Source organism: Ctenocephalides felis, unplaced genomic scaffold, assembly GCF_003426905.1.
Source record: "Ctenocephalides felis isolate EL2017-DRISC unplaced genomic scaffold, ASM342690v1 CF-g0.4_SCAFFOLD_01886, whole genome shotgun sequence".
Lineage (NCBI taxonomy): Eukaryota > Metazoa > Arthropoda > Insecta > Siphonaptera > Pulicidae > Ctenocephalides > Ctenocephalides felis.
In genome coordinates, this window is record NW_020538040.1 from 167971738 (window position 1) to 167987720 (window position 15983).

At 32.5% G+C, this 15983-nt stretch overlaps 1 protein-coding gene across 1 annotated transcript in view; it reads right to left on the reverse strand.

Annotated features, from left to right (window-relative positions):
• Positions 1 to 15983, reverse strand: part of LOC113378463 (monocarboxylate transporter 14-like) — a 244930-nt gene continuing 228947 nt past the window's right edge. The window contains exons 3-10 of the mRNA XM_026618996.1: positions 14430 to 14573; positions 8913 to 9157; positions 5905 to 6270; positions 2625 to 2847; positions 2314 to 2492; positions 1610 to 1832; positions 1307 to 1538; positions 1 to 534 (exon numbers count right to left, since the gene is read on the reverse strand). Of these exons, the coding sequence (XP_026474781.1) occupies positions 327 to 534; positions 1307 to 1538; positions 1610 to 1832; positions 2314 to 2492; positions 2625 to 2847; positions 5905 to 6270; positions 8913 to 9157; positions 14430 to 14573 (1820 nt within the window). The 3' untranslated portion in view covers positions 1 to 326. The remainder of the gene's footprint in view (positions 535 to 1306; positions 1539 to 1609; positions 1833 to 2313; positions 2493 to 2624; positions 2848 to 5904; positions 6271 to 8912; positions 9158 to 14429; positions 14574 to 15983) is intronic.

Sequence of the window (15983 nt, forward strand, 5' to 3'; positions counted from 1 at the left end):
AATATCAAAATCTATACATTATATAATAAAACTATTAAAATACATGTACATAATTACAATATATTAACAATCTAAGGTAAAATATTCTTAATAATAATATAAAACAAAAATACAAACCAAAGCCATCCTATCCGGGTGGAAGACAGAATACATCATGTATATTATTTGAAGACCATCAGACTTTGATTTTCTAGATCATATTTACTACACACTGCAAATATTACATCTTCAATATATCATATCACACATCAATATTCTATTTTTCAGTTCCCACTGAATTATTACACCAATTCAATCTCTTATGAACTATCGACGAATTTTATATATTACAAAACAGACTCAATTTGTTTAATTTCTCGTGGGGATGAATTGTTTCTTGGTAAGGTTTCTTCTGGTTGCCCCATAGGACTGGGACATGTTTCTACAATTCGTGGGACCATTGTTATTGGATCATCCTCATCTTCCTCCTCTTCATCTTCATCGATTGGTGTTAGTACTTCAGGATACATTGGTTGATCTTGTGGTTTCACGCATCTGAAGGAAATTGTTTTAATACAATGCTTGTTTTTGTGATAATATTTATTAACTTCCCGTAGGGTAGTTATAGTAATGGGCCGAAAATCGAAAATGAATTTTTTTGCAATTCTCCATGTTTTGAAGGTTTCTGAACATTTTGGCATACCTCAAAAAAAATGGATGTCTGTGTGTGTACGCATTTTTTCGTTCACGTTTTCGGGCGCACGGATCAACCGATTTGAATGATTAAAAAAACATTTAAGTTGTAATGATCGGGAGAAGTGAGGATTAGTTTTTGGCGAAGGCAGGTTCAGCCATTTAGAAGATACAGAGCTAAATGTACAAAAAATGGCAGTTTTTGAGAGAAATAAGCACCTGATTAGAATGATTCAAAAAACTTTTTGCTTGTATTAGCGAAATAATTGCTTTTGGAAAAAAAAATTTTCATTCCAATTTTTTTTTGTATTTTGTTTTTTTTGAATATCGAAAATAATTGAGATTTCAATAATAATTCTGGTTGAAGTTCTAAAGCTCATTTATATACTTTAAGTGAATAATTTTAACTTTGTAATTCAGTTTATATAATTCTCATAAATATTTGATATTACAGAATTTATAAGAATCTGTTAAATGTTTTCATTTAATATTCCTCGAACATTTCGTTACGGTATACGGAAGGCACGAGGCCATACATAATGCTAGAATCTTACAAAACTCTGACTAAAAATTAGTAATGAGAAATCCTCCGTATATATGAGTGTATTAAAGTCTAATAGGAATCATTTATTACCTTTTCATAGCAGGAGCCATAAAGCTTGTTATAGTTGAGATCGCAAAAAATGCGCCTGCCATGTAAAACGGAATCGAATATGAATTTGTTGCGTCATATACAGCACCAGCCAAAGGAGATCCAATTATGGCAGCTGCACCTCTAAACAATATTAGCAAACCAAAAGCATTTGTTAATTTATCAAGGCCCAATAGATCTACCAGTATAATAGACGTCAATGATATGTAGCCAGCTAAAAAGAAATATAAAATTAATATCCAACGGTATTAAGATTTTTAGGTCATTAAAATGAATCATACGTACAAATTGCAACGCCGAAGAATACGGACATAATTATATACGCGGTATAAGTATGGCACAATGGAGTAGCTGCAACTGCTAAAGTAGAAATTACAAGGCATATATTGTTGAGCAGTAACGAGTTAACCCATGGAAAATCAGCAACATATCCACAGGCAACACGACCCACAGTATTAGTAATACCAATTATAGACAATAAAAAGGATGCAGAGTTCTGTTCAATTCCCTGTAAAGAACATCAAAAAATGTGAATGAAGCAATATAAAAATCAGGACGTATCTATTTGAATCATATTTTTATATATTTTTGAAAATTTGCTTTCAGAAAATACTCCGAGTTAACGCGTTCGTTCGTTTTCAATTATGTGTAATAAATCCACTCATAATACTTTTAATCATTCGTAAATCAATTAATTTTTTATTGATTAAGTCGATTATTTACACATATCGGAAAGTTCATCTAACTTGCTTCAAGGCAAAATACCAATATCAACTAGTTTTATTTATAAATACATTTTTATTGAAAATGATTGAAGAATCTTAAAATATGCTTCGCGCCTGGTCCGTTCAATAGCGCAACTGGGTGTCTTGCTGTTCCGTATAGCAGTGTCACTCCTGCAGAAAACACTGTCGTAGCGAAAGGGTTGAATACAGTTTGTTTTTGCCAAAGTATCAATAACTAGTACAAAAATGTATTAAAATACTTACATCAAGAACGGCTGCGTCAACGAGGTAAACGAAAGGTACATAGAGTCCAGCCATTCCAAAAACATTAGAAATTCCAATTAGCATAAATACAGGGTCTTTCAGAAGGGAGAAATCCATCATTGTCGCCAAGGCGCTCTTGAAAGATTCCGGGATAACCAAACATGGACATAGATCGTACTCTGTAAAAATTATTGATATATAAATAATGTATATTGCTTGGTATGTTATCAATTATATTGTAGTAATCGATAAAGTACAGTATAGAAAAAAATAGTGCTACAATTTTTAAGAATATTAATTTTACTACATACGTTCAGCCTTTTCGATGTCTCGTCCATCTCTCATATCCCTAGCGTATCTCGGCAAAGACACCACCGAATTACGATAGTTCGTCAAAGACTTCTGCGACTGGTACTCTGGAAGATTTACCACAGAACCTGAGTAAAATATATCCTTTCGAGACATCGGACGCACGATCTGTGGTCGTTCCCTCGCCAATGATGTTTTTGAGGTAAACATACTAGCAGTTTCATCCTAGATATAATATCTCATATATTAATCTGAAACGAATGATCTAACACGTTGTTTAACTCATATTGATAAGTTTGGTTCCCATTGAATTTGAAACCACATATAGCAAACAAATGTAAGAAATCACATATTATGACACCAAAATAGAACAAAGACAATAAAATTATACGGCCATAGTAGGAAACGCGGCATAATATGATACATGTAACAAATAGATTGACCAATATTGATTTCGATCTGCTTTTATATGGAAAAGCGAACGACTTTAAGGGGGTATTCTACTGTAGAGGAATGAATTTCGCCCGGTTTTTGAAGCGCTGTATAAAGGAAACAAATAATATTTTTACTATCGATTTTTTTATCATTTGTTTATTATATAAAAAATTTGTTATTATTATATAAAAAAATTAAAATTCACAAAGTTATGAGCAATAAAAGTGGGGGCTCAAAAAAAAGAGGGTGTCCTGGCGTGCATGATTCCAACCCTCCTGGCGATCCGAAATATAAAAAATAGATGGATTCTTAATTATTATAGATGCCGCTATCGTATGACCCTTGGATAAGTTAAAAAAAATTTTTTTGTTTAAATGGCGGCAGTTTGAAAAAAAAATTTTTTTTCATGTTTTTTTAACAATTCCGAATTTTTTAAAAATACTAAATGAAAAGTTATAGTTTTGGGCAGGGTCCACGCGATAAAGTGATGTATAGAGAAGATCCTCTCCAAAGTTGAAGTAAATCGGTTCATTAGAACTCGAGATATCCTACCCGCCAGCTCGAAAAAAGTAGTTCCGAGAAAAACGCGTTCAAGGTTTTGAGACAAGTCGGACCCGAACCGAGGCCACGTCACTAAAACGGGAAATAATAGTAATTTTAAAAAATCTTTTTAATGACATATTTTGAATAACCAAACTTTGAAAATATGAAAAAAAATTTTTTTCGATTTTTTCAAAATTCTACAGTAGACTAACACCCCCTTAAGAAGACTAACATTGTATGATAAAATCAAGAACATTTCTGTAGACTCAACTTCATTATACGTTAAAAAAAAACATAATGAAAATTTTAAATTAAAACTTTTTTACAAATGCCTTCTGACATTCATATTCAAGATGTGCATTTGTTAAGGACCGATGCACATAAAAACGTTACACTGTGAAACCAACATATTCAGATGGGCATTAAATAACATCCATGAGAATTTTTTAAAAGAAAGTTTTCTATTGCAGCATATACAACGCATTTATGTGTATCGGTCCTAAAAATACGTGATACTTGCATAATCATCACTGTTGTTATTTCGGCTCCCCATCATCATAGAAGATGTGGACAATCTCAGATTCATGCTCTTCCTGACATCGCCATTGCTGTTGACATTCCCTCTCGAGTTAGACCTGATCGCAGCCAGAGACGGCTTGAAGCGCTCGCCCTGAGAAATCTTTCTTATCCTGTCGAAAGTAGGCACCGATCCATTCTTGGGCAAGCCTTGGTGATGGGTTGTGAAAGCAGGCTGGGATGCATTCCTCGGCATTGCTCCGGCCCTCGTGGTCGGGAACTCTTGATCGCCGGCCTGGGTGGTAAACACTTCACACGTCACTCAATTATATCACCAGACGTGTACTGCAGCAGAGACAAGCAAATGATCTGCGTTACGGATAGATGAGCATGATGCGAATGACGGAGCGAACCATTTTCGGTTGATGGAGCGCACTCAGGAATTTTCGGACCTAAAGAGTATCGAGACAAAATCGAGTGGTCAAATAAAATGTGCCAGTTTTTGTTCCTTATAAAACAGAGCTGGTTGAGATCTCTTGACCTGCTGGATAACGTTCTTAGTGCAAAGGTATATTAGATTCACATTAATTGATTGATAAGGACTATCTATAAACGCCAATTTGATATGTCAAAGCTGGAATAGAGTATCTTTATATCTTTGAAATTTTTTGTTCTCAATGCTCGACACTAAATTACCGGTAAAATTCCTGAATGCGCGTTAAGCCATCCCCGGTTCAAGTGACCCGTTAGATGAACTTGATTGCATGTTGGTGAATCTGATCAAATTGCAATAGATTCACATATATAACCACGTATAAATGATTCAAAATCATGCTATTTCAATGAAATTTAGAAAGTATAGGATGATTAAATTGCGATTAACATTTACAATGAAGAACGCCTTGATGTTAAGGGGCACAACTAGTGTGAAATTTTCAAAAAATCCAATTTTCAATTTTTCCATATTTCGATAGGTTATACCATTAAAAATAACATACCAAAATTTTAAATCGATATCTTAAATAGTTTTTGATTCACAGCCATTTAAGGAGTATATATATAGTATATAGTATACCGATCATTTTATCTTTAAACGCGTTTTTCTCGAAACAGCATTTTCCGAATTTGCTGCAGCGATTACTCAAAAACTAATGATCCGATCACTATCAATTTTTTTTTACATGTTCTATATATAGTTCTCCGTAAAATGAACTATCAATTTTTTGATTGAATCAAAAATCGAATTTTGGCAGTCCAAAAACGACCAAAATTTTGGGTAAAATACGACTTTTTTTTAAAAAAACGTTGCATTTTGTCAATTTTTGATTATCTAGTTTAACGCGCAATATTATTTAGTTTAACGAGATTTTTTTTTTTAATTTCATCCACGTAAAAGGCCGGATTCACTGCAGCAGTGAAGGGCCTTTTTTTGTCGCGCCCTTGGAGATCGACGATAACTTAAAAAATATTTAATTTTCTTCTTCAAAAATTTTACTATGTATTCTTTGAAATAATTGATAAAGTAGTTTTTTTATTATAAATTCCTAAAAATCGCCTTTTTTTATGCGGTTACACTAGTTGTGCCCCTTAAGGTATCTTATCCGAGCCAAATCATTATACAACGTGCATCATAAATGAATTCTTTACATTATGGCAATTTATATTTCAAATGACATCTAACATCTTTGATTGAAGCAAATACATAAATTTGGCTTGAAAGATAACCGTGTCCGTTTAAAAATAAATAAAACACAAAATTAATACATGCACCAATAAATCAAAACGGACCTTAGATTCCGTTCTTGCAGGTCTTGTTGAATTCTTAACAGCATCAGTATCTTCTCCCTCGCCACTACCATTGCTCGAGTTTCCAGATGATCCACTTTGTTCTTGCACTTTAGCTTCAGAAATCGTTGGCAACGTGGCCACCGTGTGCAACGTGTTATTCATTGGTGTCCCGGGCATGCCTACCAGTTCGTCCAAATGAAAACTAGAATGAACTCCAGGATCAATGTTGATCGGCATTTTCATGCGTTTTTCCATGCTTCCATCGGGTAGTTGTACCATGAAATAAGAACCGCCAATCGAACCTCGTTCCATTTGGAAACGCTTTTCTTCGGCCATGCGTTGCAACAGCGGCTTCACATTGGATTGCTGGAAAAAATCGATAAAACATCAAATATACTCATTCGTCGATTTAGGAAATAGTAATAAAAAATATTGCTAGTATGGGTGTGAGGTTTAAATATAACTTAAGAGTATCAGACTTAACTTATTAAAGAAGACAGAATTGGTAAACTGATATAGAACGGATGATCTACAGCCTTCAACATTTTATTCACAACAATTAGAAAATAAATAAAAAAAATATCACAAAGCTTTTCGCATAGAGTAATTTTAAAACTCATTATCAAATTCAAATAAGTGGTGCTTTATTTGTTCAAGACAATGCGAAAAGCCGATATATTTAGTTCGACAGCAAATTGAAAGCTTTCAGACGTGAAATCGGTGAAGTGATCTTGAAACTTAACAGGCTAATGAACTTGGAATGATATGATTTAATGGATCAATTGAATCAAAGGGAAATTGTTCGCTGATGCTCATGGAACTTAAATATACAAGTATTGACATAGAGTCGAATGTAATCGAAATATTAATATACCGACCACGTTACAGATTTTCAGGACGAGTTCGAGAGAAATTTGATATTAATAACAGAGCACTATTGACACACATTTTTTTATTTTGGTTATACACAGAATAATAAGTCAAAAATAATATCATGTTAATGTAAAAACAAAAACTAACCCTTTCCATTCGGATGCCGTCGGCGGCATTATACAAATAAATGTTGCAATTCGCGAGTGGAAAGGGTTAATAATACAATTTCTTGTAAGCCTAATTTTTTATACATATGATTCGAATAGAGATCAGAACTTATAGGTCCTATAAGCTATTGTTAGGATTTGAAATAACTAACTAAGTGGAATTTATAGATGGCAACCCATATAGATTTTCATTAGAATTTCTGTAATAAGGATGAATTTTTATTAAGGCAGGTAACATATTGCTCTCTATATTTCCAAGTAAAAATTGATGTCGCTAATGCTTGGGATCAGGCTGACCAAATTGGATGCCGAATCTGGGAGACCTGGTGGTTTACGAGATGATGGAAATCAGGGTTATTATTCCACATAATGTGGCAAATTTATTAATAGCAAATGAATATTTTGAAGTAAAACTTCTTTAGGCGCGACTAGAGAGTACATCTGTGAAAATGTAGCGGAAGTTGCGTTACGCCCGAACTGTTCGTCATTCGTTCTCGGTGAAATCATTTCTATACGGGTCGATTGTGATTAGTCGTCGTGTCGAGTGAATAGAGATCTTTCGTTGTACATCAACGAAGAGATCAGAATGTCATTAGATTTTAAGGTTACATCGTAGTACAAATCTTAATTTAATAAAAATTGCCTGAATTAGAAGAATATTTTACCCTGTCCCCCGTAAATAATTATAATGAAAATAATAAAACAAATGAAACATTACTAGTTTATTGAAATAATTTCTATATTATTCGTAGTTTCTATAAATCTGTAGCGGGTTGCCAACACGCATAGCGGCTTGTCAACACGCATCACATGTTACTGGACAGATTGGCCCATATATTGACAGCACAGAAAAAAAACAAAAATAAATTCAAGTGTCAGATCGTACTTGGTTTTTTTTTTCTCTCTAGTAGTTTTTGCCAAAAAAATGTATAATTCTTGAAACCTTTCTTTTCTATTATAAATAAGAAAATACCAATAACGTTTTATTAATGATCAGTATGACAACACATAGTGTCGTGGATATTAATCATATATAAAATAAACGAAATATAAATAATATTTTATGAAATTTATTATTGTCTATCATTTTGGTATTAATATGGAGGACTACCACACCTCCATAAATCTTTGAAGTTATTAAAATGGAAAATATTTTTGTATGCAAGACAGATATTACAGCTGCTCAAAGCATGAGATTATATCGCCAGCGAAAAAAAAAATACAAGTAGTCAATGAATGTATGTTAATTTTAATAACATGAAGTTCTTCAAACACAATTATATGATGAGTGAAATTGTGAAAACAATAGGAGTTGTTTAACATAATCCACTCTGTGAACGAATATTATATAATTTATTAATTAGCAATTACTTCATTTCTCTATTAAAGGCTCATTTCTAAATGCTAATTACAATGACAAACCGATCATGTCATATTTGAAGTATGACTTTAATTACATTATTGTTTTCGAATATTATAAATATTTTTATTGCTATTATTAATATATAATTTATAATTTATTATTATATAAATATGTTATATGATGTATTTATTTTTTACTTAAATACCATCTCGTACAATAGCAAAAGAGTTGTACTTCAATCGCGTGTGTACACTCTTTTTTTTGCTAACAAGGGGACAAGAAATATTTTTATGTTATTTGTAAAATAGAAATTGAGTGATACTATTGTGAAAAATGTTTTGAATAATAACATTGTGTAGCAATTCTTTAAATCAAAGTTTGTCATCACCAAATTTTAAAAACATTTTTTAAAATACAATTACACTATGCTAATTATAAGCATAGAAATTATATTTAAGCAGCTTATAAATTGTTATATTTGGTTCATTACCAATTTTTGGGACAACCTGATAGAACAAGAATCAATGTAGCTGTACCACTGGCAGTAGTACATACCAGTAGAAACTTACGTTTATGATAACCTAGACAATTTATTATTTTATTACCTTAGGATAAACCAGTGGCCTCATCATAGCTCCGAATACTGCGCAATTGAGGATGAGTCCAGCCAATATGAGATTGGCACCTCTCCAGTCGAAGTGTTCCAGCAACAACGTGGCCAAAGGTGCGAAAGTGAAGGTACCGAAACCGGAACCGCATACCGCAATACCTGTCGCTAAAGAACGTTTCGTCTCGAAGTAATAACCGACGCAAACGACAGCTGGTAAGTAAATCAGACCGAATCCAATGCCTGGAAAAGATAAAAATAATGAATAAATTGGAATCTTAATATTAACTTATTTAGGTATTATAAAAATACTAGATGACCCCGTTGTTTTGCTAAGTAAGGTATATTCTAAACAATTTCTAGAGAATCAAAAATATGAATACTTTGAGTGTATAAGGATGTGTTGTTTGAATGCTATATACAATGAGGTACTATGAAAACAATAATCCCCATTAGTTTGTCTATATTTTGTCAATACAATCAAACTGGAAGTTTTATACACTTTCTATAGAAAACATGGTATAATCCAATCCAAGTCTTTTTTGGTCTTTCGACTTATTGATTACGTTTTAAGTTTTTCAGATTCTTTTTGGATTCTGGATTTTGTGTATAATTGTAAATAATACTACTGAACTTATACAAAATTTTCAAATTTATGCGAGGAGAGATAGAAAATTAATTAAGTATTCTTCTTTGACCTGCTTTTTGAAAAGTTTCAAGTAACATTTAATGAAATAACTTTTATTATGGATTTTCAAAGATTACCATTTATCTCCCGATAGCAGGATCATGAGAATCAAGGTTATAGCTGGTCATACATCTTGTTCCCTCTACTTTCAAATATTGTTGGCGGTGGACCTTTTTAACCCCGGACCTTCATATATTACTATCTATTCTTCGATAAATTCTGGGAAATTATAACTGGGAAAATGTTATTCGACGAAATGTCCCTTTGATCGATACCAAATTTAGGTTCTGAATTTAAATAACATAAATAAAAAATAATATAACCCAGGAAATGTTTTATAAATACCAATGAGTATATAATTATACAGATCCGAGCACCGTGTTTAAGAAAAATATGCAAAAAGTGCATTTTCATATTAATATTTAAAAAAAGTTGATATTTTGAGTCTCTAGTAATACTTGCAATCAGTTTAATAACGTTTTTGCGTATAAATATAAATACGAACAAAACTACTTACTACAATTTAATCATAATTAAATAATATTCATGTAAAACATCCTATTGAACGTAATTGAACATCATCTGTCAAAAACGTTTGACATTTCACGTATTAGCCACCGTCCATTGTTTTATTTAAATTACGCTTCTACAACAATTTTCAAATTAAAAATGTAAAGTTTCTACGCGATTTCGAAATATTATCTCACCTTTCCGACCTTCTCTGGATTGGCACGAATTTTTCAAGACTAAGACTGGCCAAATCGGTTAAGCCGTTTTCGAGTTTTACCGGATCATTTGATCGAGAGCTCCATTTTTATATATAAGATGAAGAACGCCCATATCATGTTTTTTTCTCAATTGCATATTTAGGTGTAAAATTGTATAAAAGTAGATGTTTTTAAGCTTTATTTGTTAGAAATTTTGTTCAGCGTAGTAAAATTTGAAATGTGCGATGATGCATATAGGCACTGCACAATTTTCACAATAGTAAATATTATAGTAAAAGAGGACATTTTTTCTTTCTGGTAAACAAGTCACATATTCTTGATAAGTAGGTACCAATTATACATATTATTGCATTTCGAAAAAAAAACGAACTCGTGAGTCGCATGGCATCGTGCCTTAAGGCAAATTGCTAGAACTTCCCGTACCAAAAACTATTATTTTTTTAAAAGATTAACATTTTTGAAAAAAAATTACTCTGAAAAATTAGATTTTTGAGAAACTATAAATTTTTGACAAAAATTTCCTTTTTTTTAAAAAAGGACTTTTAGAAGAAAAGTGTATTTTGAAATATTTTGGAAATTCTGAACTTTTTTTCAAAGCAATCGTACTGCTTTAACTGCATAGAGACAAAATATCGATGCGCGTAAGCGCCGCGCCGCCGTCTAACGGATAAGCATTGATACGGAACCCATAGGAATGTAAACAAAATTTATACTTATTATTAAAATCTCTATACAAATAAAAATCTGATAATTTGATGTGCATATATCTAATGATCATTTTTGACCGCCAGATGGCATTTTTTTTACTTTTTTTTACTAGATCTCCGAAACCGCTAGACCTGCCTTTATGAAAATTTTAGTTCTTCATCTTGTTAATACAAGTAAAATGTTTTTTGAATTATTCAAATCAGACGCTCCGTTCTCTTAAAAACTGAGTTACCGTTTTTGGAACTTTTTGCCCCATATCTTTGGAACGGCTAGACCTGCCTTTGCCAAAAACTAATCAGCACGTCTCCTTATCAATACGAATCGAATGTTTTTTGAATTATTCAAATCGCTTCATCCGTGTTCCCGAAATCGTCGACGCAAATTTGTATCCGAACACACGCACACACATACACACACATACATCCATTTTTTTAAGGTATACCAAAATATTCAGAAACCTCTGAAACGTAAAGTAAAAGTGAAGGTAAAGATATATAAAAATTTTCATTTTCGATTTTTTTGCGATTACTATAACTTACCCTACGGGAAGTTAAAAAATTAGCATCGTCTGTTATCATTCTCAATGAAGGTAAAATATAAAATTTGGTTAATAAAATTTTGAGCACAATTAAAATTCATAAAAAAAATTCGCTACGTATTTGTCATTTTAGCCTATTTTTTACGTATTTTAACTGACGCAGCAAAAGTTTGTTTCCACCAGAAAAACTGATTTGCTAATTCCATGATTTTTCAACGATTCAAGTGATTCTGAATCGTTTAATATCAAAATTGGATAAAGTGTATATATGAGCCAAAATTTGTTATTCCGTTGATAATTCAAATATTTAAAAATTTTTGCTTTGATTATTTTAATATGCGACGATTAGCCGAGCTGTTTCTTTATAATTAGCACAAAAGTACAAAATTCTTCGAATTCATTTCCGTAAAAAAGCTGAACCGATTTTGAAAATTTGAAAACTGTTAAAAAAATGCCAGTTAGGATCAGTGCTGATTAATTTATTATATATATTGGCTGGGCCATTTCTTTATATTGTAGATGAATTTCAAAATTCTTATTGATTATGTCGATTGTTTACATCTAACGCAAAGTTCATGCAACTTTCCCGAAACAATATACCACTTATATGTATTTCTATTTAGGGTATCACAAACATTGAAAATAGTTCAACATAAACTCTACACCTAAAATAATTGTGAAACTTACTATGTTGCACCATATTATTACTACATGTCAAAAAATAACAGGCAAAACATGTAATACACGATGTTGTATCGTGACTTGCTGAATTACAGAAGAATTCCGAAGTTCTCAAGATGATAGTAGAAGTGTATTATGGTAAATTTTTAATGATATTAAAATAATTTAAATTTTGCTATAATTTTAAATAGAGAGAAATAATTATTTCTCCATTCAATTTTAATTGGATGAAAATGTTATTGAAATCATGATCAAAAATAATGTGGAAAATTTCACGTTAGCGATACCTGTCTTCAGAATAAAGTCAATCAATCAAAATTCATTCAAGTCATATAGATAATTGTAATTTCTTCGAAATTAATTCGTTTGTTATAAAATATCAAATATCGATGTAGGAAATGTTGACAAATGGTACAAAATTAATTTAAAAAATACACCAATTTTTTATACAATTAGGCACTTCTTCAACTTACAATTAGATAGAGACTGAACTTTACATAGATAACAACGGATCTTTACAAAGCCATTTCTTATTGATCTTTACAAATCAGAGCTCTAATCTTATAAAACCTTTCCGGAATCTTCAAAAATATAAAAAGGTTTCAAGATAGAACGTGCTCAAATTTTAAACCTCAAAAAGACAAACTCAGTTTAGGTGTATTTCAATTTCAATGCAATGACAAAAAAATACGAAATATCATGTGGGCGAGGCAGGGTATAGTAAGATATCACGTGCATTTATTTCTTCTCTGAATTAAAAAAAAATCCAAACATTTTTTATGGCAATTTTAAATATCACCACGTATCACCAAGAGGAATGGGGGTCCAAAAATCCTTAAGGGGGTCTTCCTATGTGATGGGTTGAAAAAATCGATTTTTTTTCATAAATTGCTTCCTTAACATGTCTAGAATACGGTAGTAAAGCGATTTTAGAAAATTCGAAGCCGTTTTAAAGATACAGCAGGTAAAAGAAAGAGCGGTTCGGAGCGCTGAGTTGGCAGTTAGAGCCCGGGCCTAATGTGTACCGTATTGTGTATTGTATACCCGGCCTCCCTTTTATTCATATATCCGTTTATACAAAGTTTGTTTAGGAGCAGAGACACAAAATAATAACGAATCTTTGAATTCTTTGATTTGGACTTTCGCTCCTAAACATCTTCATTCTGGTCCCAAAATTGTTGAAATTGCTAGCTACTTAGCAGTTATTATCTTTAATGAAGGTTTTCAAGGTAATTTAAAAGTTATGTCGATTATGGGATGCCCTGTTGGTCGTGAAGCCCAAGCGTATGTTGAAAAACAGGATGAAAAGCGAATCTTACGTTCTGAGCGGCGCGTAAGTGATGTCGTTAAACAAGCCAGGATTGACTCAAGAGCTGAACAATCTGCTTCAAAAGAGTTTCACGAGGAAGAGGAAGGAATACTCTATGGACCAGGCATCGCCGATTGAGAGTAAGTTGATATTTTAATAGTTTTTAAGGGACTTGAAACTTTAAACGCGTTTTTCTCAAAACTGTGTTTTTCAAACTTTCCTCCATTGTATCTCAGAAACGGCTGGACCGAATTACTTGAAATTTACAGGGCACACTCAATATATTTAAACGCATGGAATGAACTATTTCAAAACTTCGATTTTTTTTTATAGCAAAAAACAAAAAAAAAACGCCTAATTTGCAACTTTTATTTCAAATGTCTATCAAAAATCCAATTTTTTTTATATTCATTTGATTATAGGTCATTCCGTGCTTTTAAGCCTACAAATTAAAACGCCGTTTATTTTTTTTTTCAGATAAGCCGATCAGCCGGAATCGTGGAGGAAGTGGGAGCTCTTTTTTTCGAGGCGGGGGTGTTCAGAGCGCTGTAACTCTAGTTTGACTGAATATTTTTAGCTGAAATTTTATATTTATACTGTCCAAATATGTGTTAGTAAATGATAAAAAACTTAAAGCTCTAAATATTTACTGGTCGTAGAAAAAAAGTCCTAAAATATCCCTAAAAAACAGGCCGTCACATAGGAAGACCCCTTAAAAAATCGATCACGTGATTAATGGACGCACTTAGGCAATTAGGTGGTGATCCGATTTTAAATAGAATCAAATAGGATATTTGTATTTGTTTGCTTGTGTAGACATTGTTTTTCCATTTCTATTCGGTTTAAGTTCGTTTCCTACTCACCTCCCATGACGCCGTACGTGATCATTAGCGTGGTAACTGATCCGCTGAAAGTACTGAGCACGAAGGCAGAACTTGCAATCAAACTTCCCGCTATGCAAACTGCCCTACAGCCGTACTTATTCGTCAGCGCCGACACCACAGGCCCTGAAATAAGAGACAAAGAAATTTAGAAATTTACCATCAGGAACATTCACATTATCATTGAAATATGGCAAAAATTATTGTCATTCTGTTAACAGAACTTAAGGAGTCCTTGAAGCTATTGTGATGACTGCTCAATGATGTAGCTTTATAGATGGCAACCCAACGGTTGTCCTATCTTTATTGATGAGTTTATTAAAAATTTAAATAGTGGTGACTCGGCTGCAGCAATGCCGAGGAAGTGCCATTTTCACTTGGAAACATATTGCTACCTATATTATTGAAGTAAAACCGATGTCACTACTGCATAACATCAGGATGCCCGAGACGAGTATCCAACCTGAAACTTTTTATGATTATAGCTTTAACTGCTAAGTAACGAAAAAAACAACATATATTTTTTTAAGTATATAATTTCAAGTAAAAATTTAGTATCATGTTACTTGATGTCAAGCTAGCAATTAGTGGATGCTAATCTACGTTCTTATCACGGGGCCACGGCTGGTTCATCCTAACCAGTTTGTTTCATCCTAACTTAAGGAGTCTTATGATGACTGTTCAATGACGTAGCTTCATAGATGGCAACACAACGGTTGTCTTATTTTTATTGATAAGTTTATTAAAAATTCAAATAGTGGTGACTCGGCTGCAGCAATGCCGAGGAAGTGCCATTTTCATTTAGAAACATACTGCTATCAAGTGAAAACCAATGACACTACTGCATGACATCAGGATGCCCGAGACGAGTATCCAACCTGATTTTATGCCTATAGCTTTAATTGCTAAGTCACAAAAAGCCAAAAAAGCAAATATATTTTTTTTTACATATATAATTTCGGGTAAAAATTTAATATCATGCTGCTTGATATCAACTGGCAACTAATGCTGGAATAAAATTAGCTCTAACTCAGTGCTGCTTCAATAAAAAATTATCAGAATTATAAAAATTATAATAATAAATTCATCACATGTCGAGGGGGATAGCCGATGTTCTTGATCAGAACATCATCTTTTTCAAGAACAAAATATCTTGTATATTTTGCTTGTTTTTGGTTTATTTTGATTTATTTGAGTGTCTGACCATGATGCCCTGACACCAGTCTTCCCTTGAAATATAGATAGTAAAGTAATGTGTTTCCAAGTGAATAGTTCTAATCCGTATTGCTGCTTCAATAAAATTCTTGAGTATTACGAAGTTGTAATAATAAATTCACCACAGGATAAGGCAACCGTTTGAGTTGCCTCGTCATTAAAAAAGTCAGCACAACAGCTCATGAAAGTCGTTTAGTTTTGGTTGCTGTTAAATTACCACAGGGCTTCTGCTGGTTCATCCTACCAGTTTTTTTTTGACAGAATAAATTTGCATCTTAAAAAACAATTTACGAAATGCTATTTCATCTTTAAGGTTACTTT